At 47.1% G+C, this 27,529-nt stretch overlaps 1 protein-coding gene across 3 annotated transcripts in view; it reads left to right on the forward strand.

Annotated features, from left to right (window-relative positions):
* The window catches only part of camta2 (calmodulin binding transcription activator 2), a 131,079-nt gene that overhangs the window by 20,604 nt on the left and 82,946 nt on the right, over positions 1-27,529 (forward strand). For all 3 annotated transcript variants that reach the window (XM_090214963.1, XM_090214961.1, XM_090214962.1), the window contains exons 5-10: positions 3,885-4,020; positions 5,619-5,690; positions 16,013-16,163; positions 16,698-16,838; positions 19,758-22,120; positions 23,310-23,436. In XM_090214963.1, the coding sequence (XP_090071089.1) occupies positions 3,885-4,020; positions 5,619-5,690; positions 16,013-16,163; positions 16,698-16,838; positions 19,758-22,120; positions 23,310-23,436 (2,990 nt within the window). The remainder of the gene's footprint in view (positions 1-3,884; positions 4,021-5,618; positions 5,691-16,012; positions 16,164-16,697; positions 16,839-19,757; positions 22,121-23,309; positions 23,437-27,529) is intronic.

Consider the following 27,529-nt stretch of genomic DNA (forward strand, 5'->3'; position numbering starts at 1 on the left):
CTTAGAAAGGCATGGTAGGATAGATATAGGTCTGTAGCAGTTTGGGTCAAGAGTGTCCCCCCCTTTGAAGAGGGGGATGACCGCAGCTGCTTTCCAATCTTTGGGAATCTCAGACGACACGAAAGAGAGGTTGAACAGGCTAGTAATAGGGGTGGCAACAATTTCGGCAGATAATTTTAGAAAGAAAGGGTCCAGATTGTCTAGCCCGGCTGATTTGTAGGGGTCCAGATTTTGCAGCTCTTTCAGAACATCAGCTGAATGGATTTGGGAGAAGGAGAAATGGGGAAGGCTTGGGCGAGTTGCTGTTGGGGGTGCAGTGCTGTTGACAGGGGTAGGAGTAGCCAGGTGGAAAGCATGGCCAGCAGTAGAAAAATGCTTATTGAAATTTTCAATTATGGTGGATTTATCAGTGGTGACAGTGTTTCCTATCTTCAGTGCAGTGGGCAGCTGGGAGGAGGTGTTCTTATTCTCCATGGACTTTACAGTGTCCCAGAACTTTTTTGAGTTAGTGTTGCAAGAAGCAAATTTCTGCTTGAAAAAGCTAGCCTTGGCTTTTCTAACTGCCTGTGTATAATGGTTTCTAGCTTCCCTGAACAGCTGCATATCACGGGGGCTGTTCGATGCTAATGCAGAACGCCATAGGACGTTTTTGTGTTGATTAAGGGCAGTCAGGTCTGGGGAGAACCAAGGGCTATATCTGTTCCTGGTTCTAAATTTCTTGAATGGGGCATGTTTATTTAAGATGGTTAGGAAGGCATTTTTAAAAAATATCCAGGCATCCTCTACTGACGGGATGAGGTCAATATCCTTCCAGGATACCCCGGCCAGGTCGATTAGAAAGGCCTGCTCGCTGAAGTGTTTCAGGGAGCGTTTTACAGTGATGAGAGGAGGTCGTTTGACCGCTGACCCATTACGGATGCAGGCAATGAGGCAGTGATCGCTGAGATCTTGGTTGAAGACAGCAGAGGTGTATTTAGAGGGGAAGTTGGTTAGGATGATATCTATGAGGGTGCCCGTGTTTAAGGCTTTGGGGAGGTACCTGGTAGGTTCATTGATAATTTGTGTGAGATTGAGGGCATCAAGTTTAGATTGTAGGATGGCTGGGGTGTTAAGCATGTTCCAGTTTAGGTCGCCTAGCAGCACGAGCTCTGAAGATAGATGGGGGGCAATCAGTTCACATATGGTGTCCAGAGCACAGCTGGGGGCAGAGGGTGGTCTATAGCAGGCGGCAACGGTGAGAGACTTGTTTTTAGAAAGGTGGATTTTTAAAAGTAGAAGTTCAAATTGTTTGGGTACAGACCTGGATAGTAGGACAGAACTCTGCAGGCTATCTTTGCAGTAAATTGCAACACCGCCCCCTTTGGCAGTTCTATCTTGTCTGAAAATGTTGTAGTTTGGAATTAAAATGTCTGAATTTTTGGTGGTCTTCCTAAGCCAGGATTCAGACACAGCTAGAACATCCGGGTTGGCAGAGTGTGCTAAAGCAGTGAATAGAACAAACTTAGGGAGGAGGCTTCTAATGTTAACATGCATGAAACCAAGGCTATTACGGTTACAGAAGTCGTCAAAAGAGAGCGCCTGGGGAATAGGAGTGGAGCTAGGCACTGCAGGGCCTGGATTCACCTCTACATCGCCAGAGGAACATAGGAGGAGTAGAATAAGGGTGCGACTAAAAGCAATAAGAATTGGTCGTCTAGAACGTCTGGAACAGAGAGTAAAAGGAGGTTTCTGGGGGCGATAAAATAGCATCAAGGTATAATGTACAGACAAAGGTAAGGTAGGATGTGAATACAGTGGAGGTAAACCTAGGTATTGAGTGATGAAGAGAGAGATATTGTCTCTAGAAACATCATTGAAACCAGGAGATGTCATTGCATGTGTGGGTGGTGGAACTAATAGGTTGGATAAGGTATAGTGAGCAGGACTAGAGGCTCTACAGTGAAATAAGCCAATAAACACTAACCAGAACAGCAATGGACAAGACATATTGACATTAAGGAGAGGCATGCTTAGTCGAGTGATCAAAAGGGTCCAGTGAGTGGAGAGGTTGGTTTAGGGTCACGGCGATTTAGACAGCTAGCCAAGCCAACCGGTAGCAAGCTAGCATAGGATGGAGTCTGTTGTTAGCCACCTCTTGCGTTCGGTCAGTAGATTAGTGGGGTTCCGTGTGGTAGAGGGGATTAATCCAAATCACACAACAACAAAAATAAGAACAATAGATATAGTTATAGAGGCCCGAGAAGAAAACATAATAATTCAAATAAATAAATTGTCCGATTGTCTATTCAGATAGCAGCCGGAAAGACAGCTAACGGTTAGCGGGCCGCAGATGGGCGTTCCGGTAACGTCGCGACAGAGGAGCCAGCCGGATCTCCTTCAGGTAGATAACGTCGGCAGTCCGGTTGTGAAGGCCCGGTGGGGCTCCGCGTAGGCAGTGAAACGGGTCCGGATAGGTGACTGCAGCCCAGGAGTGAATGATGGAACTCAGGCGTGATTGACGGAGCTGGCTAGCACCGGAACAATCGATGTTTGCTCCGGAATCGACGAAAGCCGACTGTCACACGGATAGCACGGACATCTCACCCACATCTCACCCACATCTCACCCACATCTCACAACTCACCCACATTTCACCCACATCTCACCCACCATCTAAATACTTGAAAGTACTACTTAAGTACTTCACACAACTGTATATACACTGCTCAAAAAAATAAAGGGAACACTTAAACAACACAATGTAACTCCAAGTCAATCACACTTCTGTGAAATCAAACTGTCCACTTAGGAAGCAACACTGATTGACAATAAATTTAACATGCTGTTGTGCAAATGGAATGGACAACAGGTGGAAATTATAGGCAATTAGCAAGACACCCCCAATAAAGGAGTGGTTCTGCAGGTGGTGACCACAGACCACTTCTCAGTTCCTAAGCTTCCTGGCTGATGTTTTGGTCACTTTTGAATGCTGGCGGTGCTTTCACTCTAGTGGTAGCATGAGACGGAGTCTACAACCCACACAAGTGGCTCAGGTAGTGCAGCTCATCCAGGATGGCACATCAATGCGAGCTGTGGCAAGAAGGTTTGCTGTGTCTGTCAGCGTAGTGTCCAGAGCATGGAGGCGCTACCAGGAGACAGGCCGGTACATCAGGAGACGTGGAGGAGGCCGTAGGAGGGCAACAACCCAGCAGCAGGACCGCTACCTCCGCCTTTGTGCAAGGAGGAGCAGGAGGAGCACTGCCAGAGCCCTGCAAAATTACCTCCAGCAGGCCACAAATGTGCATGTGTCTGCTCAAACGGTCAGAAACAGACTCCATGAGGGTGGTATGAGGGCCCGACGTCCACAGGTGGGGGTTGTGCTTACATACAGACCAACACCGTGCAGGACGTTTTTCATTTGCCAACTATGTAAAGAAAAAAGTATTTAATAAGAATATTTCATTCATTCAGATCTAGGATGTGTTATTTTAGTGTTCCCTTTATTTTTTTGAGCAGTGTAATATCAGTTCTCTCTCTCTCTCTCTCTCGCTCTCTATCTCTCTCTCTCCTCTCTCTCCTCTCTCCTCTCTCTCTCTCTCTTTCTCTCGCTCTCTCTCTCTCTCTCTCTCTCTCTCTCTCTCTCTCTCCCCTCTCTCTCTCCTCTCTCCTCTCCTCTCTCTCCTCTCTCCCCCCTCTCTCTTCTCTATCTCTCCTCTCCTCTCTCTTCTCTCTCTCCTCTCTCTCCCCTCTCTCTTCTCTCTCTCTCTCCCCTCTCTCCTCTCTCTCGCTCCTCTCTCTCCCCTCTCTCCTCTCTCTCTCCCCTCTCTCTCCTCTCTCCTCTCTCTTCTCTCTCTCTCCTCTCTCTCCCCTCTCTCTACTCTCTCTCCTCTTTCCCCCAACTCCAGGCCCCAGAATGGCAGCATCTTCCTGTATAACAGGAAGAAGATCAAGTACAGGAAGGACGGCTACTGCTGGAAAAAGAGGAAAGATGGGAAGACCACCAGAGAAGACCACATGAAGCTCAAAGTACAGGGCATAGAGGTGACTGACAACACACACACACACACACACACACAAACACACACACTGACAACACACACACACACACACACACACACACACACACACACTGACAACACACACACACACACACTGACAACACACACACTGACAACACACACACACACACTGACAACACACACACACACACACACACACACTGACAACACACACACACACACACACACACACTGACAACACACACACTGACAACACACACACACAAACACACACACTGACAACACACACACACACACACACACACACACACACACACACACACACTGACAACACACACACACACACACACTGACCACACACACACACACACACACACACACACACACACACACACACTGACAACACACACACACACACACTGACAACACACACACTGACAACACACACACTGACAACACACACACACAAACACACACACTGACAACACACACACACACACACACACACACACACACACACACACACACTGACAACACACACACACACACACACACTGACAACACACACACACACACACACACACACACACACACACACACACACACTGACAACACACACACACACACACACACACACACACACACACTGACCACACACACACACACACTGACAACACACACTGACAACGCACACACTGACAACACACACACTGACAACACACACACACACACACACACACACAAACACACACACACACACTGACAACACACACACACACACACACACACACACACACACACACACTGACAACGCACACACTGACAACACACACACTGACAACATACACACACACACTGACAACACACACACACTGACAACACACACACACACTGACAACACACACACACACTGACAACACATACACACACTGACAACACATACACGCACTGACAACACACACACACACACACACACACACACACACACACACACACACACACACTGACAACATAGACACACACTGACAACACACATACTGACAACACACACACACACACACACACACACACACACACACACACACACACACACACACACACACACACACACACACACACACACACACACACACACACACTGACAACACACACACACACACACACACACTGACAACACACACACACACACACACACACACTGACAACACACACACACACACACACTGACAACACACACACACACACACACACACACACACACACACACACACACTGACAACACACACACACACACTGACAACACACACACACACTGACAACACACACACACACACACACACTGACAACACACACACACACTGACAACACACACACACACTGACAACACACACACACACTGACAACACACACACACACACTCTCCATTCTTCTATTGTCCCAACATGTCCTCTGTTCTCTCTCTCTCTCTCTCTCTCCAGTGTCTCTATGGTTGCTACGTCCATTCTTCCATCGTCCCAACATGTCCTCTGTTCTCTCTCTCTCTCTCCAGTGTCTCTATGGTTGCTACGTCCATTCTTCCATCGTCCCAACATGTCCTCTGTTCTCTCTCTCTCTCTCCAGTGTCTCTATGGTTGCTACGTCCATTCTTCCATCGTCCCAACATTCCACAGGAGGTGCTACTGGCTGTTGCAGGTCAGTTACAATCCAGTGTGTGTGTGTGTGTGTGTGTGTGTGTGTGTCAGGGTTTCCGTGAGGTAATTGTGGCACGGGACAACATGAAGATTTAAATTTACCGTTATTATGAAGACATCCCCCACAGTGATTAGAACGACAGACATCACATTTACATGATGAAGACATCCCCAGTGATTAGAACGACAGACATCAATCACATTTACATGATGAAGACATCCCCCACAGTGATTAGAACGACAGACATCAATCACATTTACATGATGAAGACATCCCCCACAGTGATTAGAACGACAGACATCACATTTACATTATGAAGACATCCCCAGTGATTAGAACGACAGACATCACATTTACATTATGAAGACATCCCCCACAGTGATTAGAACGACAGACATCACATTTACATTATGAAGACATCCCCCACAGTGATTAGAACGACAGACATCACATTTACATTATGAAGACATCCCCAGTGATTAGAACGACAGACATCAATCACATTTACATGATGAAGACATCCCCCACAGTGATTAGAACGACAGACATCACATTTACATTATGAAGACATCCCCAGTGATTAGAACGACAGACATCACATTTACATTATGAAGACATCCCCCACAGTGATTAGAACGACAGACATCAATCACATTTACATGATGAAGACATCCCCCACAGTGATTAGAACGACAGACATCACATTTACATTATGAAGACATCCCCCACAGTGATTAGAACGACAGACATCACATTTACATTATGAAGACATCCCCCACAGTGATTAGAACGACAGACATCACATTTACATTATGAAGACATCCCCCACAGTGATTAGAACGACAGACATCACATTTACATTATGAAGACGTCCCCCCCAGTGATTAGAACGACAGACATCACATTTACATTATGAAGACATCCCCCAAAGTGATTAGAACGACAGACATCACATTTACATTATGAAGACATCCCCCAAAGTGATTAGAACGACAGACATCACATTTACATGATGAAGACATCCCCAGTGATTAGAACGACAGACATCAATCACATTTACATGATGAAGACATCCCCCAAAGTGATTAGAACGACAGACATCACATTTACAGTATTATGGTAATGAATCTTAACAGAACGACTCCTGTAATGAAGCTGCCTGAAAAAGGTCACTTTCTAGAGAGCACACCTGGGAAAACACACCTGGGAAAACACCACTCTAGACAGCACACCTGGGAAAACACCACTCTAGACAGCACACCTGGGAAAACACACCTTGGAAAACTCCATTCTAGACAGCACACCTGGGAAAACACACCTGGGAAAACACCATTCTAGACAGCACACCTGGGAAAACACCACTGTAGACAGCACACCTGGGAAAACACCACTCTAGACAGCACACCTGGGAAAACACACCTTGGAAAACTCCACTGTAGACAGCACACCTGGGAAAACACCACTCTAGACAGCACACCTGGGAAAACACCACTCTAGACAGCAGACCTGGGAAAACACACCTGGGAAAACACCACTCTAGACAGCACACCTGGGAAAACACATATTGGAAAACTCCACTCTAGACAACACACCTGGGAAAACACACCTTGGAAAACTCCACTCTAGACAGCACACCTGGGAAAACACCACTCTAGACAGCACACCTGGGAAAACACATATTGGAAAACTCCACTCTAGACAGCACACCTGGGAAAACACACCTTGGAAAACTCCACTGTAGACAGCACACCTGGGAAAACACCACTCTAGACAGCACACCTGGGAAAACACAACTCTAGACAGCAGACCTGGGAAAACACACCTGGGAAAACACCACTCTAGACAGCACACCTGGGAAAACACCACTCTAGACAGCACACCTGGGAAAACACCACTCTAGACAGCACACCTGGGAAAACACACCTGGGAAAACACCACTCTAGACAGCACACCTGGGAAAACACACCTGGGAAAACACCACTCTAGACAGCACACCTGGGAAAACACACCTGGGAAAACACCACTCTAGACAGCACACCTGGGAAAACACACCTGGGAAAACTCCACTGTAGACAGCACACCTGGGAAAAAACCATTCTAGACACCACACCTGGGAAAACACCACTCTAGACAGCACATCTGGGAAAACACCACTCTAGACAGCACACCTGGGAAAACACCACTCTAGACAGCACACCTGGGAAAACACACCTGGGAAAACACCACTCTAGACAGCACACCTGGGAAAACACACCTGGGAAAACACCATTCTAGACAACACACCTGGGAAAACACCATTCTAGACAACACACCTTGGAAAACTCCACTCTAGACAGCAGACCTGGGAAAACACACCTGGGAAAACACCACTCTAGACAGCACACCTGGGAAAACACCACTCTAGACAGCACACCTGGGAAAACACACCTTGGAAAACTCTACTCTAGACAGCACACCTGGGAAAAAAACATTCTAGACAACACACCTGGGAAAAATACATTCTAGACAACACACCTTGGAAAACTCCACTCTAGACAGCACACCTGGGAAAACACCACTCTAGACAGCACACTTGGGAAAACACACCTTGGAAAACACCACTCTAGACAGCACACCTGGGAAAACACACCTTGGAAAACTCCACTGTAGACAGCACACCTGGGAAAACACCACTCTAGACACCACACCTGGGAAAACACCACTCTAGACAGCACACCTGGGAAAACACACCTTGGAAAACTCCACTCTAGACAGCACACCTGGGAAAACACCACTCTAGACAGCACACCTGGGAAAACACACCTGGGAAAACACCATTCTAGACAACACACCTGGGAAAAAACACCATTCTAGACAACACACCTTGGAAAACACCACTCTAGACAGCAGACCTGGGAAAACACACCTGGGAAAACACCACTCTAGACAGCACACCTGGGAAAATACACCTTGGAAAACTCCACTCTAGACAGCACACCTGGGAAAACACCACTCTAGACAGCACACCTGGGAAACACACCTGGGAAAACACTCCTGGGAAAACACCACTCTAGACAGCACACCTGGGAAAACACACCTGGGATAACTAGACAGCACACCTGGGAAAACACCACTCTAGACAGCACACCTGGGAAAACTCCACTCTAGACAGCACACCTGGGAAAACACCACTCTAGACAGCACACCTGGGAAAACTCCACTCTAGACAACACACCTGGGAAAACACCACTCTAGACAGCACAACTGGGAAAACACCACTCTAGACAGCACACCTGGGAAAACACATCTTGGAAAAAACCACCCTAGACAGCACACCTGGGAAAACACTCCTGGGAAAACACCACTCTAGACAGCACACCTGGGAAAACACATCTTGGAAAGCACCACTCTAGTCAGCACACCTGGGAAAACACACCTGGGAAAACACCACTCTAGACAGCACACCTGGGAAAACACATCTTGGAAAGCATCACTCTAGACAGCACACCTGGAAAAACACCACTCTAGACAGCACACCTGGGAAAACACCACTCTAGACAGCAGACCTGGGAAAACACACCTGGGAAAACACCACTCTAGACAGCACACCTGGGAAAACACACCTTGGAAAACTCCACTGTAGACAGCACACCTGGGAAAACACCACTCTAGACAGCACACCTGGGGAAAACACCACTCTAGACAGCACACCTGGGAAAACACACCTGGGAAAACACCACTCTAGACAGCACACCTGGGAAAACACACCTGGGAAAACACCATTCTAGACAACACACCTGGGAAAACACCATTCTAGACAACACACCTTGGAAAACTCCACTCTAGACAGCAGACCTGGGAAAACACACCTGGGAAAACACCACTCTAGACAGCACACCTGGGAAAACACCACTCTAGACAGCACACCTGGGAAAACACACCTTGGAAAACTCTACTCTAGACAGCACACCTGGGAAAAAAACATTCTAGACAACACACCTGGGAAAAATACATTCTAGACAACACACCTTGGAAAACTCCACTCTAGACAGCACACCTGGGAAAACACCACTCTAGACAGCACACTTGGGAAAACACACCTTGGAAAACACCACTCTAGACAGCACACCTGGGAAAACACACCTTGGAAAACTCCACTGTAGACAGCACACCTGGGAAAACACCACTCTAGACAGCACACCTGGGAAAACACCACTCTAGACAGCACACCTGGGAAAACACACCTTGGAAAACTCCACTCTAGACAGCACACCTGGGAAAACACCACTCTAGACAGCACACCTGGGAAAACACACCTGGGAAAACACCATTCTAGACAACACACCTGGGAAAAAACACCATTCTAGACAACACACCTTGGAAAACACCACTCTAGACAGCAGACCTGGGAAAACACACCTGGGAAAACACCACTCTAGACAGCACACCTGGGAAAACACACCTTGGAAAACTCCACTCTAGACAGCACACCTGGGAAAACACCACTCTAGACAGCACACCTGGGAAACACACCTGGGAAAACACTCCTGGGAAAACACCACTCTAGACAGCACACCTGGGAAAACACACCTGGGAAAACTCCACTCTAGACAGCACACCTGGGAAAACACCACTCTAGACAGCACACCTGGGAAAACACACCTTGGAAAACTCTACTCTAGACAGCACACCTGGGAAAAAAACATTCTAGACAACACACCTGGGAAAAATACATTCTAGACAACACACCTTGGAAAACTCCACTCTAGACAGCACACCTGGGAAAACACCACTCTAGACAGCACACTTGGGAAAACACACCTTGGAAAACACCACTCTAGACAGCACACCTGGGAAAACACACCTTGGAAAACTCCACTGTAGACAGCACACCTGGGAAAACACCACTCTAGACACCACACCTGGGAAAACACCACTCTAGACAGCACACCTGGGAAAACACACCTTGGAAAACTCCACTCTAGACAGCACACCTGGGAAAACACCACTCTAGACAGCACACCTGGGAAACACACCTGGGAAAACACTCCTGGGAAAACACCACTCTAGACAGCACACCTGGGAAAACACACCTGGGAAAACTCCACTCTAGACAGCACACCTGGGAAAACACCACTCTAGACAGCACACCTGGGAAAACACACCTTGGAAAACTCTACTCTAGACAGCACACCTGGGAAAAAAATATTCTAGACAACACACCTGGGAAAAATACATTCTAGACAACACACCTTGGAAAACTCCACTCTAGACAGCACACCTGGGAAAACACCACTCTAGACAGCACACCTGGGAAAACACCACTCTAGACAGCACACCTGGGAAAACACAACATGGAAAACTCCACTCTAGACAGCACACCTGGGAAAACACCACTCTAGACAGCACACCTGGGAAAACACACCTGGGAAAACACCATTCTAGACAACACACCTGGGAAAAAACACCATTCTAGACAACACACCTTGGAAAACACCACTCTAGACAGCAGACCTGGGAAAACACACCTGGGAAAACACCACTCTAGACAGCACACCTGGGAAAATACACCTTGGAAAACTCCACTCTAGACAGCACACCTGGGAAAACACCACTCTAGACAGCACACCTGGGAAACACACCTGGGAAAACACTCCTGGGAAAACACCACTCTAGACAGCACACCTGGGAAAACACACCTGGGATAACTAGACAGCACACCTGGGAAAACACCACTCTAGACAGCACACCTGGGAAAACTCCACTCTAGACAGCACACCTGGGAAAACACCACTCTAGACAGCACACCTGGGAAAACTCCACTCTAGACAACACACCTGGGAAAACACCACTCTAGACAGCACAACTGGGAAAACACCACTCTAGACAGCACACCTGGGAAAACACCACTCTAGACAGCACACTTGGGAAAACACACCTTGGAAAACACCACTCTAGACAGCACACCTGGGAAAACACACCTTGGAAAACTCCACTGTAGACAGCACACCTGGGAAAACACCACTCTAGACACCACACCTGGGAAAACACCACTCTAGACAGCACACCTGGGAAAACACACCTTGGAAAACTCCACTCTAGACAGCACACCTGGGAAAACACCACTCTAGACAGCACACCTGGGAAAACACACCTGGGAAAACACCATTCTAGACAACACACCTGGGAAAAAACACCATTCTAGACAACACACCTTGGAAAACACCACTCTAGACAGCAGACCTGGGAAAACACACCTGGGAAAACACCACTCTAGACAGCACACCTGGGAAAACACACCTTGGAAAACTCCACTCTAGACAGCACACCTGGGAAAACACCACTCTAGACAGCACACCTGGGAAACACACCTGGGAAAACACTCCTGGGAAAACACCACTCTAGACAGCACACCTGGGAAAACACACCTGGGAAAACTCCACTCTAGACAGCACACCTGGGAAAACACCACTCTAGACAGCACACCTGGGAAACTCCACTCTAGACAGCACACCTGGCAAAACACCACTCTAGACAGCACACCTGGGAAAACTCCACTCTAGACAACACACCTGGGAAAACACCACTCTAGACAGCACAACTGGGAAAACACCACTCTAGACAGCACACCTGGGAAAACACATCTTGGAAAGCACCACTCTAGTCAGGACACCTGGGAAAACACACCTGGGAAAACACCACTCTAGACAGCACACCTGGGAAAACACATCTTGGAAAGCATCACTCTAGACAGCACACCTGGGAAAACACCACTCTAGACAGCACACCTGGGAAAACACCACTCTAGACAGCACACCTGGGAAAACACATTTTGGAAAACACCACTCTAGACAGCACACCTGGGAAAACACACCTTGGAAAACTCCACTCTAGACAGCACACCTGGGAAAACACCACTCTAGACAGCACACCTGGGAAAACACCACTCTAGACAGCACACCTGGGAAAACCCCACTCTAGACAGCACACCTGGGAAAACACATCTTGGAAAACACCACTCTAGACAGCACACCTGGGAAAACACACCTGGGAAAACACCACTCTAGACAGCACACCTGGGAAAACACCACTCTAGACAGCACACCTGGGAAAACACCACTCTAGACAGCACACCTGGGAAAACACACCTTGGAAAACTCCACTCTAGACAGCACACCTGGGAAAACACCACTCTAGACAGCACACCTGGGAAAACACACCTGGGAAAACACCACTCTAGACAGCACACCTGGGAAAACACATATTGGAAAACTCCACTCTAGACAGCACACCTGATCATATTAATAATATGACTAACCTCTAGGATTGATTGATAACATGACTAGTATTGGTTGATAATATGACTAGTATTATAAACCACTAGGATGGGTTGATAATATGACTAGTATTGGTTGATAATATGACTAGGATTATAAACCACTAGGATGGGTTGATAATATGACTAGTATTGGTTGATAATATGACTAGTATGGGTTGATAATATGACTAGTATGGGTTGATAATATGACTAGGATTATAAACCACTAGGATGGGTTGATAATATGACTAGTATTGGTTGATAATATGACTAGTATTGGTTGATAATATGACTAGGATTATAAACCTCTATGATGGATTGATAATATGACTAGTATGGGTTGATAATATGACTAGTATGGGTTGATAATATGACTAGTATTGGTTGATAATATGACTAGGATTATAAACCTCTAGGATGGATTGATAATATGACTAGGATTATAAACCACTAGTATTGGTTGATAATCTGACTAGGATTATAAACCACTAGGATGGGTTGATATATCCCTGACCCCCACACTTACAATTATCTGTAAGGTCCCTCAGTCAAGCAGTGAATTTCAAACACAGATTCAACCACAAAGACCAGCAAGGTTTTTCAATGCCTCACAAAGAAGGGTCCTAACCCTAACCTATTATTAGATGGGTATAAATAATACAAGCAGACATTGAATATCCCTTTAAGCATGGTGAAGTTATCAATTACACTTTGGATGGTGTACTAATACACCCAGCCACTACAAAGATACCGCATTCACTAAACTCAGTTGCTGGAGAGGAAGGAAACCGATCAGGTATTTCACCATGAGGTCAATGGTGACTTTTTAAAACAGTTACAGAGTTGATTGGATGTGATATGAGAAAACTGAGGATAGATCAACAACATTGTTACTTCACAATACAAACCTAAATGACAGAGTGAAAAGAAGGAAGCCCGTACAGAATAAAACTATTCCAAAACATGTCATCAATAAGGCACTAAAATAAAATTTCTAAAAATGTGGCAAAGAAATTAACTTTATGGACCCAAGAAGACTCCATCTCTGACTCAAGAAGACTCCATCTCTGCCCCAAGAAGACTCCATATCTGTCCCAAGAAGACTCCATCTCTGTCTCAAGAAGACTCCATCTCTGCCCCAAGAAGACTCCATCTCTGTCCCAAGAAGACTCCATCTTTGCCCCAAGAAGACTCCATCTCTGCCCCAAGAAGACTCCATCTCTGACTCAAGAAGACTCCATCTCTGACTCAAGAAGAGTCCATCTCTGTCCCAAGAAGACTCCATCTCTGTCCCAAGAAGACTCCATCTCTGTCCCAAGATGACTCCATCTCTGTCCCAAGAAGACTCCATCTCTGTCCCAAGAAGACTCCATCTCTGCCCCAAGAAGACTCAATTTCTGCCCCAAGAAGACTCCATCTCTGCCCCAAGAAGACTCCATCTCTGCCCCAAGAAGACTCCATCTCTACCAAAAGTGATTCTTACATGTATTGACTGAGCGATGTGAATACTATGTAAATTAGATATTTCTGTATTTCATTTTCAATGCATTTGCAAACATTTGCAAACATTCAGCTTCAATGTCATACAACTCTCCTTCCATGGCCTCCAACTGCTTTTAAATGCTAGTAAAACTAAATGCATGCTCTTCAACCAATCGCTGCCTACACCTGCCCGCCTGTCCAGCATCACTACTCTGGACGGCTCTGACTTAGAATACGTGGACAACTACAAATACCTAGGTGTCTGGTTAGACTGTAAACTCTCCTTCCAGACTCACATCAAACATCTCCAATCCAAAATTAAATCTAGAATCGGCTTCCTATTTCGCAACAAAGCATCCTTCACTCATGCTGCCAAACATACCCTTGTAAAACTGACCATCCTACCAATCCTCGACTTTGGCGATGTCATTTACAAAATAGCCTCCAATACCCTACTCAACAAATTGGATGCAGTCTATCACAGTGCAATCTGTTTTGTCACCAAAGCCCCATATACTACCCACCATTGCGACCTGTACGCTCTCGTTGGCTGGCCCTCGCTTCATACTCGTCGCCAAACCCACTGGCTCCATGTAATCTACAAGACCCTGCTAGGTAAAGTCCCCCCTTATCTCAGCTCGCTGGTCACCATAGCATCTCCCACCTGTAGCACACGCTCCAGCAGGTATATCTCTCTCGTCACCTTCAAAACCAATTCTTTCTTTGGCCGCCTCTCCTTCCAGTTCTCTGCTGCCAATGACTGGAACGAACTACAAAAATCTCTGAAACTGGAAACACTTATCTCCCTCACTAGCTTTAAGCACCAACTGTCAGAGCAGCTCACAGATTACTACACCTGTACATAGCCCACCTATAATTTAGCCCAAACAACTACCTCTTTCCCTACTGTATTTAATTAATTAATTAATTTATTTTGCCCCTTTGCACCCCATTATTTTTATTTCTACTTTGCACATTCTTCCACTGCAAATCTACCATTCCAGTGTTTTACTTGCTATATTGTATTTACTTCAACACCATGGCCTTTTTTTGCCTTTACCTCCCTTCTCACCTCATTTGCTCACATCGTATATAGACTTTTTTATACTGTATTATTGACTGTATGTTTGTTTTACTCCATGTGTAACTCTGTGTTGTTGTATCTGTCGAACTGCTTTGCTTTATCTTGGCCAGGTCGCAATTGTAAATGAGAACTTGTTCTCAACTTGCCTACCTGGTTAAATAAAGGTGAAATAAAAAATAAAATAAATAAATACCATTTGTAAAAACCTGTTTTCACCTTGTCATTCATTATATGTGATTGTGTTTAGATGGGTTAGAATGGGCTGCAGGTTTATTTACCTGATTAAAAATAGTTTTCATTTTCGGCTAACGGAAACCCTGGTGTGTGTGTATTAACCTCTTCTCTCTGTGTGTGTGTGTGTGTGTGTGTGTGTGTGTGTGTGTGTGTGTGTGTGTGTGTGTGTGTGTGTGTGTGTGTGTGTGTGTGTGTGTGTGTGTGTGTGTGTGTGTGTGTGTGTAGAACCCAGACATGGTGCTGGTTCACTACCTGAATGTTCCGTCGCTGGAGGATCATGGGAAGGCGTGCGGCCCGTTGCTATGTGCCGTTGCCGACCGCCGAGACTCATTACGCTGGAGCCGAGACGAACTACTGGCCCAGCTCAAGCCTATGTGTTAGTACATACATACATATACTGCTCCTCATAATTGCAAACCTTCCCAGTTAGGAAGTCTTAGGTCCGATCTGATTGTGCCAAAAGATAACAAAACAAATTCAAGACCTATTTGTCATCTTTTGGTTGAAAAGGTGAAAGGTCAGTGATGGGAGTACCTCCTCCCACTCAGAGGTCAGTCTTGGGACGGGTGTTCATTCCCACGGCACTTGAAGGCACCATAAGTCCTGGCAATGTGATGGCTGACTAATATCTATGGTGTCTCTCTGTCTCTGTGTTTCTCTGTCTGTCTCTTTCTCGCTCTCTGTCTCTCTGTCTCTGTCTCTCTCTCTCTCTCTCTCTCTCTCTCTCTGTCTCTCTCTCTCTGTGTCTGTCTGTCTGTCTGTCTGTCTCTCTCTCTCTCTCTATCTCTCTCTCTCTCTCTCTCTCTCTCTCTCTCTCTCTCTCTCTCTCTCTCTCTGTCTCTCTGTCTCTCTGTCTCTCTGTCTCTCTCTCTCTCTCTGTCTCTCTGTCTCTCTGTCTGTGTTTCTCTAGTCCACAGCATTAAGTGGTCATGTGGAGAAGGTTATGGATCATCAGAGTTCTCTATAGAACAACTGGCTCAACAGATCCTGGAGTCTCAACAGACCAAACCTCAGCCTCGCACACACACCTGTCTCTGCAGCTCCACACTGGGTAAATCTGTGTAAATGTTACCACTGGAGGGCAGTATAGCCAAACACTATAGACTACTGTGACTAGAGACTACCGTAACTATGGACTACTGTGACTAGAGACTACGGACTACTGTGACTACGGACTACTGTGCCTTGAGACTGCCGTGACTGGAGACTACTGTGACTAGAGACTACCGTAACTATGGACTACTGTGACTAGAGACTACGGACTACTGTGACTACGGACTACTGTGCCTTGAGACTGCCGTGACTGGAGACTACTGTGACTAGAGACTACTGTGACTATGGACTACCGTGACTACGGACTACTGTGATTAGAGACTACTGTGACTGGAGACTACTGTGACTGCAGACTACTGTGACTAGAGACTACTGTGACTAGTGACTACTGTGACTAGAGACTACTGTGACTAGAGACTACTGTGACTAGAGACTACTGTGACTAGTGACTACTGTGACTAGAGACTACTGTGACTAGTGACTACTGGGACTGCAGACTACTGTGACTAGAGACTAATGTGACGGCAGACTACTGTGAAGGCAGACTACTGTGACGGCAGGTTACTGTGACAGCAGGCTACTGTGACTAGAGACTACTGTAACTAGAGACTACTGTAACTAGAGACTACTGTGACTACGGACTACAGTGACTACAGACTACAGTGACTACGGACTACTGTGTCTAGCGACTACTGTGACTAGAGACTACCGTGACTGGAGACTACTGTGACTAGAGACTACTGTGACTTTTGACTACCGCGACTACAGACTACTGTGAATAGAGACTACTGTGACTGGAGACTACTGTGACTGGAGACTACCGTGACTACGGACCACTGTACTAGTGACTACTGTTACTGCAGACTACTGTGACTAGAGACTACTGTGACTAGTGACTACTGTGACTAGAGACTACTGTGACTGCAGACTACTGTGACTAGAGACTACTGTGATGGCAGACTACTGTGACTAGAGACTACTGTGACTAATGACTACTGTGACGGCAGACTACTGTGACTAGAGACTACTGTGATGGCAGACTACTGTGACGGCAGGCTACTGTGACGGCAGATTGCTGTGACAGCAGGCTACTGTGACTAGAGACTACTGTGAATAGAGACTACTGTGACTACTGACTGCTGTGACTAGAGACTACCGTGACTACGGACCACTTTGACTTTTGACTACTGTGACTGCGGACTACTGTGACTAGAGACTACGGTGACTACAGACCACTGTGACTATGGACCACTGTGACTGTGGACTACTGTGACTGCGGACTATTGTGACTATGGACCACTGTGACTGGACTACTGTGACTGGACTACTGTGACTGCGGACTACTGTGACTGGACTGCTGTGACTAGAGACTACTGTAACTAGTGACTACTGTAACTAGAGACTACTGTGGCTACTGTGACTAGAGACTACCGTGACAAGAGACTACTGTCACTACAGACAACTGTGTCTACAGACTACTGTGACTAGAGACTACTGTAACTAGTTACTACTGTAACTAGAGACTACTGTGGCTGCTGTGACTAGAGTCTACCGTAATAAGAGACTACTGTCACTACAGACAACTGTGTCTACAGACTACTGACTGTGGACTACTGTGACTGCTGACTACTTGACTACAGACTACTGTGACTACAGACTACTGTGACTACAGACTACTGCGACTAAAGACTACTGTGATTGGAGACTACTGTGACTAGTGACTGCTGTAACTAGAGACTACCATGACTAGTGACTACTGTGACTACAGACTAGTGACTACTGTGACTACAGACTACGGCGACTACAGACTACGGCGACTGCAGACTACTGTGACTACAGACCACTGTGAGTAGTGACTGCTGTAACTAGTGACTACAGACTACTGTGACTAGTGACTACTGTGACTACAGACTACTGTGACTAGAGACTACTGTGACTAGAGACTACTGTGACTACAGACTACTGTGACTAAGGACTACTGTGACTACATACCACTGTGACTAGTGACTGCTGTGACTAGTGACTACAGACTACTGTGACTACAGACTACTGTGACTACAGACTACTGTGGCTAGAGACTACTGTGACTACTGCAATGTATTCTGTATGTTCTGTTTCTTTCAATTATCCTCCCTCTCTTCCCTCCTCCCTTTTGTCCCTCTTGTCCCTCCCTCCTTCTCGCTCTCTTCCCTCTCCTCCCTCTTGACCCTCTCGTCCCTCTCTTGCCTCTCCTCCCTCCTCCCTCCCTCCTCCCTCTCGTCCCTCTCTTGCCTCTCCTCCCTCTCGTCCCTCTCTTGCCTCTCCTCCCTCTCTTCCCTCCCTCCTCCCTCTCGTCCCTCTCTTCCCTCTCCTCCCTCTCGTCCTTCTCTTCCCTATCCTCCCTCGCGTCCCTCCCTCCTCCCTCTCTTCCCTCTCGTCCCTCTCGTCCCTCTCTTCCCTCCCTCCTCCCTCTCGTCCCTCTCCTCCCTCTCGTCCCTTCCCTCCCTCTCTTCCCTCTCGTCCCTCCCTCTCCTCCCTCTCATCCCTTTTTTGCCTCTCCTCCCTCTCTTTCCTCTCCTCCCTCTCTTCCCTCTCCTCCCTCACGTCCCTCCCTCCTCCCTCTCGTCCCTCTCTTCCCTCTCCTCCCTCTCTTCCCTCTCCTCCCTCTCGTCCCTCTCCTACCTCTCCTCCTTCTCGTCCCTCTCCTCCCTCTCTTCCCTCCCTCGTCCCTCTCGTCTCTTCCCTCCCTCTCTTCCCTCTCGTCCCTCTCTTCCCTCCCTCTTCCCTCTCCTCCCTCTCGTCCCTCTCCTCCTCGTCCTGCTCCTCCCTCTCTTCCCTCCCTTCTCCCTCTCGTCCCTCTCCTCCCTCTCTTCCCTCACGTCCCTCCCTCCTCCCTCTCGTCTCTCCGTCACTCGCTATCTTACCTTCCTCCTTCCAGCGTCTCCTGGAGCTAACATTCCCCACCGCTGTAACAGCACCAAACATCGCATTATCTCCCCCAAACTGCCCGCTACCAGCCCTGCCATGTCAGCCTCACCCCTGGCTGAGGGGGAGACAGGAGGGGGAGACATCCCTGCAGGCGGCGAGAATAAACCTCCCCCACACACACACCCTCCCCCCCCACACACACACCCTCCCCCCTCACACACACACCCTCCCCCCTCACACACACACTCCCAGGTAAAGCTTGGAGGGTCTACCAGCCTGGTAGGGAGACATGAGGGAGTCTCTTCCTCCCCCTCTCCCCCCTCCTCCTCCTCCTCCTCCTCATCATCCCCCCCTCAGGCTCACCGCACAGCAACCATCGCCGTCAGCAACGGCACCACCAACAGTTTCTATGGTGACCAGCGGGGCCTGACGACGGTTGCCCTACCGCAGAATGCGGTGATCGTCATGACTACGGCGGGGGTCATCGGGACGCAGGGTGGAGGAGAGCGGGAGTCGAGTCTGTCTCTTACCCGTTCAGGTCAGCTGGTACTCTCCCCCGTCCCCCCTAAACCAGACACCCCCTCCCCCCCAACCCCACCTGCTCCACCCACCCCCTCCCCCCCCACCCCCGGGGTGGCTACTCTCAGCCTCACCCTCCTGTCCTCACCCGTTATAGGGGGAATACTCCTCACTCCATCCCCCTCTCCATCCCTCCTGCACCCTCTCCCTCCTGCCGCCCCCTCTCCCTCACCCTGCCAACCTCCTGTCTTCGATCCAGACTCCTTTCTGAACAGTCCTAAACAGGGTCAGACCTACGGAGGCACTCTCCCCCCCTCCTCACCCTCTCCTCCCCCCTCCTCCTCCTCCCCACATGCACCCTCCCTCACTCTCTCCCTCTCCCCCACGTCCCCTCCCCCCTGCTCATCCCCTCCCTCCTCTCTCTCATCCCTCTCTTCTGAGGCAGAGAGGAAGAATGAAGAGAGAGTGGTGCTCCAGACCTCTGCCCCTTCTTCCTCCCTCCCTCCAACCCTTTCTCTATCCCTCTCTCCGTCCCACTCTGCCCCTTCTTCCTCACTCCCTCCATCCCTTTCTCTATCCCTCTCTCCGTCCCACTCTATCCCTTCTTCCTCCCTCCCTCCCTCCCTTTCTCTATCCCTCTCTCCGTCCCACTCTATCCCTTCTTCCTCCCTCCCTCCATCCCTTTCTCTATCCCTCTCTCCGTCCCACTCCGCCCCTTCTTCCTCCCTCCCTCCATCCCTTTCTCTATCCCTCTCTCCGTCCCACTCCGCCCCCTCTCTCCTGCCTCTGTGTCTGGAATCAGCGCTGGCCCTCGGCCCTCTGGGGGAGACAGAGGGGGAGAGGGGGGAGGCAGATGGAGAAAGAGAAAGACAGAGGGAGGAGGGGAGAGAAGAGGGGCACCCGCCCACCAAACTGGCTCTCCTCCAGCGAAGCCAATCCCCCAAGCCGTCGCCGTCAGGGCAACACCACAGAAAAGCATCATCATCGCTGCTCCTGATTCGCCACGAAACGCAGCAGACCCCTCCCACTCAGCAGATGGCGCCCAATCTGCAGCCTCACAGGCAGGACGGAGAGCAGCCATTGGTCGTCCTAGAGCCCAAAGAGCTCCAGCAGCACCTCCCCCAACCCATGACCTCTATGCACTGTAACCCCAACCCCACCCCGACCCCGACCCCACTGACCCTGACCCAGAACCACCACTCTCAACTCCTCCTGCTGCAACACAGACGTCTTCAGAGTCAGGAGAGAGAGATGGAGAAAGAGGTGGAAAGAGAGAGGCAGAGGGAGGTGGAAAGGGAGAGGGGGAGGCAGCTCTTACTCCTGCACCAGAGACTCAGCCAGCCGACTCCCTTAGAGTCCCTGTTTGCTAACATCAACAACGTGGCTAATGCAAACATGGCTCTTTCAACTACTGTTAATATGGACAGTGCCAATGCCACTATGAGTAATGTTAACATGACCAATATGGCTAATGGGCGGGTTAGAGTAAAGGAGGAGAGGGGGCGGGGCTACGAGGCAGAGGACACACCCATGGACACGGGTCAAAGGTCGGAGGTAACGGATGTCTCGGAGGAGCTAGAGATATCGTTCGACAGCCAGTTCCCTGACCTCATCTCTGAGCTCATCACAGAGGCCGACGCCCCCAACACACACACACACACACACACCTCGGTCCTCGTCCCAAACCCGGCTCCCACCAGCCTGTTCCCTACGGGGGTACGTTACATGGTTCCTCCCCAGCCCTCCCCCTCCTCCTCCTTCCTCCCCTTCCCCCCTCTTCCCCCTAACAACGGGACTGAGCTACAACGCCTAGCAACCATCACAGACTTCTCCCCCGAGTGGTCCTACCCAGAGGTGAGACAGGGGAGAGGGGCGCCTGTCTGAAGCCTTTTGAACATTACCTATTTATTGACCTTATATTGATTATACATTTGACTGTATTTATGAGATCACATGTTATGTATGTTGCTGTATGTGTGCAAGATTTTCAAATAAACCATCTAAACCTGAGCAGAGAAATATGTTCAAATGAACCTAAACCTTAATCTAAACCTGAGCAGAGAAATATATTCTAATGAATTTAAACCTAATTCTAAACCTGAGCAGAGAAATATATTCAAATTAACCTAAACCTTAATCTAAACCTGAGCAGAGAAATATATTCAAATGAACCTAAACCTTAATCTAAACCTGAGCAGAGAAATATATTCTAATGAATTGAAACCTAATTCTAAACCTGAGCAGAGAAATATATTCTAATGAATTTAAACCTGAGCAGAGAAAGATGTTCAAAATTAACCTTAATCTAAACCTGAGCAGAGAAATATGTTCAAATTAACCTTCATCTAAACCTGAGCAGAGAAATAGGTTCAAATTAACCTTCATCTAAACCTGAGCAGAGAAATAGGTTCAAATTAACCTTCATCTAAACCTGAGCAGAGAAATATGTTCAAATTAACCTTCATCTAAACCTGAGCAGAGAAATGTGTTCAAATTAACCTTCATCTAAACCTGAGCAGAGAAATATGTTCAAATTAACCTTCATCTAAACCTGAGCAGAGAAATAGGTTCAAATTAACCTTAATCTAAACCTGAGCAGAGAAATAGGTTCAAATTAACCTTCATCTAAACCTGAGCAGAGAAATATGTTCAAATTAACCTTCATCTAAACCTGAGCAGAGAAATAGGTTCAAATTAACCTTCATCTAAACCTGAGCAGAGAAATAGGTTCAAATTAACCTTAATCTAAACCTGAGCAGAGAAATAGGTTCAAATTAACCTTCATCTAAACCTGAGCAGAGAAATAGGTTCATATTAATCTTCATCTAAACCTGAGCAGAGAAATAGGTTCAAATTAACCTTCATCTAAACCTGAGCAGAGAAATAGGTTCAAATTAACCTTCATCTAAACCTGAGCAGAGAAATAGGTTCAAATTAACCTTCATCTAAACCTGAGCAGAGAAATATGTTCAAATTAACCTTCATCTAAACCTGAGCAGAGAAGCAGAAAGTGAGACTAATACGTAGTTTATACGTCTGTCAGGGTGGTGTGAAGGTGTTGATAACAGGTCCCTGGTTGGAGGCTACTGGACGTTACAGCTGCGTGTTTGACCAGAGCACCGTCCCCGCTTCACTTATTCAGCCTGGAGTACTACGGAGCTACTGCCCTGGTAGGTACACGCTTACTGTGTCCTCTAGATGGCACAATGGTTGTTACTGTGTCCTCTAGATGGCACAATGGTTGTTACTGTGTCCTCTAGATGGAAGAATGGTTGTTGCTGTATCCTCTAGATGGCAGAATGGTTGTTACTGTGTCCACTAGATGGCAGAATGGTTGTTGCTGTATCCTCTAGATGGCAGAATGGTTGTTACTGTGTCCTCTAGATGGCAGAATGGTTGTTACTGTGTCCTCTAGATGGAAGAATGGTTGTTACTGTGTCCTCTAGATGGAAGAATGGTTGTTGCTGTATCTTCTAGATGGCAGAATGGTTGTTACTGTGTCCTCTAGATGGCACAATGGTTGTTACTGTGTCCTCTAGATGGCACAATGGTTGTTACTGTGTCCTCTAGATGGCAGAATGGTTGTTACTGTGTCCTCTAGATGGCACAATGGTTGTTACTGTGTCCTCTAGATGGCACAGTGGTTGTTACTTTGTCCTCTAGATGGCAGAATGGTTGTTACTGTGTCCTCTAGATGGCACAATGGTTGTTACTGTGTCCTCTAGATGGAAGAATGGTTGTTGCTGTGTCCTCTAGATGGAAGAATGGTTGTTGCTGTGTCCTCTAGATGGCACAATGGTTGTTACTGTGTCCTCTAGATGGCACAATGGTTGTTACTGTGTCCTCTAGATGGCACAATGGTTGTTACTGTGTCCTCTAGATGGAAGAATGGTTGTTGCTGTATCCTCTAGATGGCAGAATGGTTGTTACTGTGTCCACTAGATGGCAGAATGGTTGTTGCTGTATCCTCTAGATGGCAGAATGGTTGTTACTGTGTCCTCTAGATGGCAGAATGGTTGTTACTGTGTCCTCTAGATGGAAGAATGGTTGTTACTGTGTCCTCTAGATGGAAGAATGGTTGTTGCTGTATCTTCTAGATGGCAGAATGGTTGTTACTGTGTCCTCTAGATGGCACAATGGTTGTTACTGTGTCCTCTAGATGGCAGAATGGTTGTTACTGTGTCCTCTAGATGGCACAATGGTTGTTACTGTGTCCTCTAGATGGCACAATGGTTGTTACTGTGTCCTCTAGATGGCAGAATGGTTGTTACTGTGTCCTCTAGATGGCACAATGGTTGTTACTGTGTCCTCTAGATGGCACAGTGGTTGTTACTTTGTCCTCTAGATGGAAGAGTGGTTGTTGCTGTATCCTCTAGATGGCAGAATGGTTGTTACTGTGTCCTCTAGATGGCACAATGGTTGTTACTGTGTCCTCTAGATGGCACAATCAGTCTATCACAGTGCAATCCGTTTTGTCACCAAAGCCCCATACACTACCCACCATTGCGACCTGTACGCTCTCGTTGGCTGGCCCTCGCTTCATACTCGTCGCCAAACCCACTGGCTCCATGTCATCTACAAGACCCTGCTAGGTAAAGTCCCCCCTTATCTCAGCTCGCTGGTCACCATAGCATCTCCCACCTGTAGCACACGCTCCAGCAGGTATATCTCTCTAGTCACCCCCAAAACCAATTCTTTCTTTGGCCGCCTCTCTTTCCAGTTCTCTGCTGCCAATGACTGGAACGAACTACAAAAATCTCTGAAACTGGAAACACTTATCTCCCTCACTAGCTTTAAGCACCAACTGTCAGAGCAGCTCACAGATTACTGCACCTGTACATAGCCCACATATAATTTAGCCCTATCAACTACCTCTTTCCCAACTGTATTTAATTTATTTATTTATTTTGCTCCTTTGCACCCCATTATTTTTATTTCTACTTTGCACATTCTTCCATTGCAAAACTACCATTCCAGTGTTTTACTTGCTATATTGTATTTACCTTGCCACCAAGGCCTTTTTTTGCCTTTACCTCCCTTCTCACCTCATTTGCTCACATTGTATATAGACTTGTTTATACTTTATTATTGACTGTATGTTTGTTTTACTCCATGTGTAACTCTGTGTTGTTGTATCTGTCAAACTGCTTTGCTTTATCTTGGCCAGGTCGCAATTGTAAATGAGAACTTGTTCTCAACTTGCCTACCTGGTTAAATAAAGGTAAAATAAAAAAAATAAAAAAAAACAATAGTTGTTACTGTGTCCACTAGATGGCAGAATGGTTGTTACTGTGTCCTCTAGATGGCACAATGGTTGTTACTGTGTCCTCTAGATGGCACAATGGTTGTTACTGTGTCCTCTAGATGGAAGAATGGTTGTTGCTGTATCCTCTAGATGGCAGAATGGTTGTTACTGTGTCCTCTAGATGGCACAATGGTTGTTACTGTGTCCTCTAGATGGCACAATGGTTGTTACTGTGTCCTCTAGATGGCACAATGGTTGTTACTGTATCCTATAGATGGCAGAATGGTTGTTACTGTGTCCTCTAGATGGCAGAATGGTTGTTACTGTGTCCACTAGATGGCAGAATGGTTGTTACTGTGTCCTCTAGATGGCACAATGGTTGTTACTGTGTCCACTAGATGGCAGAATGGTTGTTACTGTGTCCTCTAGATGGAAGAATGGTTGTTGCTGTATCCTCTAGATGGCAGAATGGTTGTTACTGTGTCCTCTAGATGGCACAATGGTTGTTACTGTGTCCTCTAGATGGCACAATGGTTGTTACTGTGTCCTCTAGATGGCACAATGGTTGTTACTGTATCCTATAGATGGCAGAATGGTTGTTACTGTGTCCACTAGATGGCAGAAGGGTTGTTTCTGTATCGACTAGATGGCAGAATGGTTGTTACTGTGTCCTCTAGATGGAAGAATGGTTGTTGCTGTATCAACTAGATGGCAGAATGGTTGTTACTGTATCCTCTAGATGGCAGAATGGTTGTTACTGTATCAACTAGATGGCAGAATGGTTGTTACTGTATCCTCTAGATGGCAGAATGGTTGTTAATGTATCAACTAGATGGCAGAATGGTTGTTACTGTATCCTCTAGATGGCAGAATGGTTGTTACTGTGTCCACTAGATGGCAGAATGGTTGTAACTGTGTCCACTAGATGGCAGAATGGTTGTTGCAGAATGGTTGTTACTGTGTCCACTAGATGGCAGAATGGTTGTTGCTGTATCCACTAGATGGCAGAATGGTTGTTGCAGAATGGTTGTTACTGTATCCACTAGATGGCAGAATGGTTGTTACTGTGTCCACTAGATGGCAGAATGGTTGTTACTGTATCCACTAGATGGCATAATGGTTGTTACTATGTCCACTAGATGGCAGAATGGTTGTTACTGTGTCCATTATGTGGCAGAATGGTTGTTACTGTATCAACTAGATGGCAGAATGGTTGTTACTGTGTCCTCTAGATGGCAGAATGGTTGTTACTGTGTCCACTAGATGGCAAAATGGTTGTTTCTGTATCGACTAGATGGCAGAATGGTTGTTACTGTGTCCTCTAGATGGCAGAATGGTTGTCGCTGTATCCTCTAGCTGGCAGAATGGTTGTTACTGTGTCCACCAGATGGCAAAATGGTTGTTACTGTGTCCTCTAGATGGCAGAATGGTTGTTACTGTGTCCACTAGATGGCAGAATAGTTGTTACTGTGTCCACTAGATGACAGAAACAACCATTCTGCATCGACTAGATGGCAGAATGGTTGTTACTGTATCCACTAGATGGCAGAATGGTTGTTACTGTGTCCACTATGTGGCAGAATGGTTGTTACTGTGTCCACTAGATGGCAGAATGGTTGTTACTGTGTCCACTATGTGGCAGAATGATTGTTACTGTATCAACTAGATGGCAGAATGGTTGTTACTGTATCCACTAGATTGCAGAATGGTTGTTGCAGAATGGTTGTTACTGTATCCACTAGATGGCATAATGGTTGGTACTATGTCCACTAGATGTCAGAATGGTTGTTACTGTATCCACTAGATGGCAGAATGGTTGTTGCAGAATGGTTGTTACTGTGTCCACTATGTGGCAGAATGGTTGTTACTGTGTCCTCTAGATGGCAGAATGGTTGTTACTGTGTCCTCTAGATGGCAGAATGTTTTTTACTGTGTCCACTAGATGGCAGAATGGTTGTTGCTGTATCCTCTAGCTGGCAGAATGGTTGTTACTGTATCCACTAGATGGCAGAATGGTT

The sequence above is a fragment of the Oncorhynchus mykiss genome, chromosome 21, assembly GCF_057628025.1.
Source record: "Oncorhynchus mykiss isolate SJ-2025 chromosome 21, ASM5762802v1, whole genome shotgun sequence".
In the NCBI taxonomy this organism is placed as follows: Eukaryota; Metazoa; Chordata; class Actinopteri; order Salmoniformes; family Salmonidae; genus Oncorhynchus; species Oncorhynchus mykiss.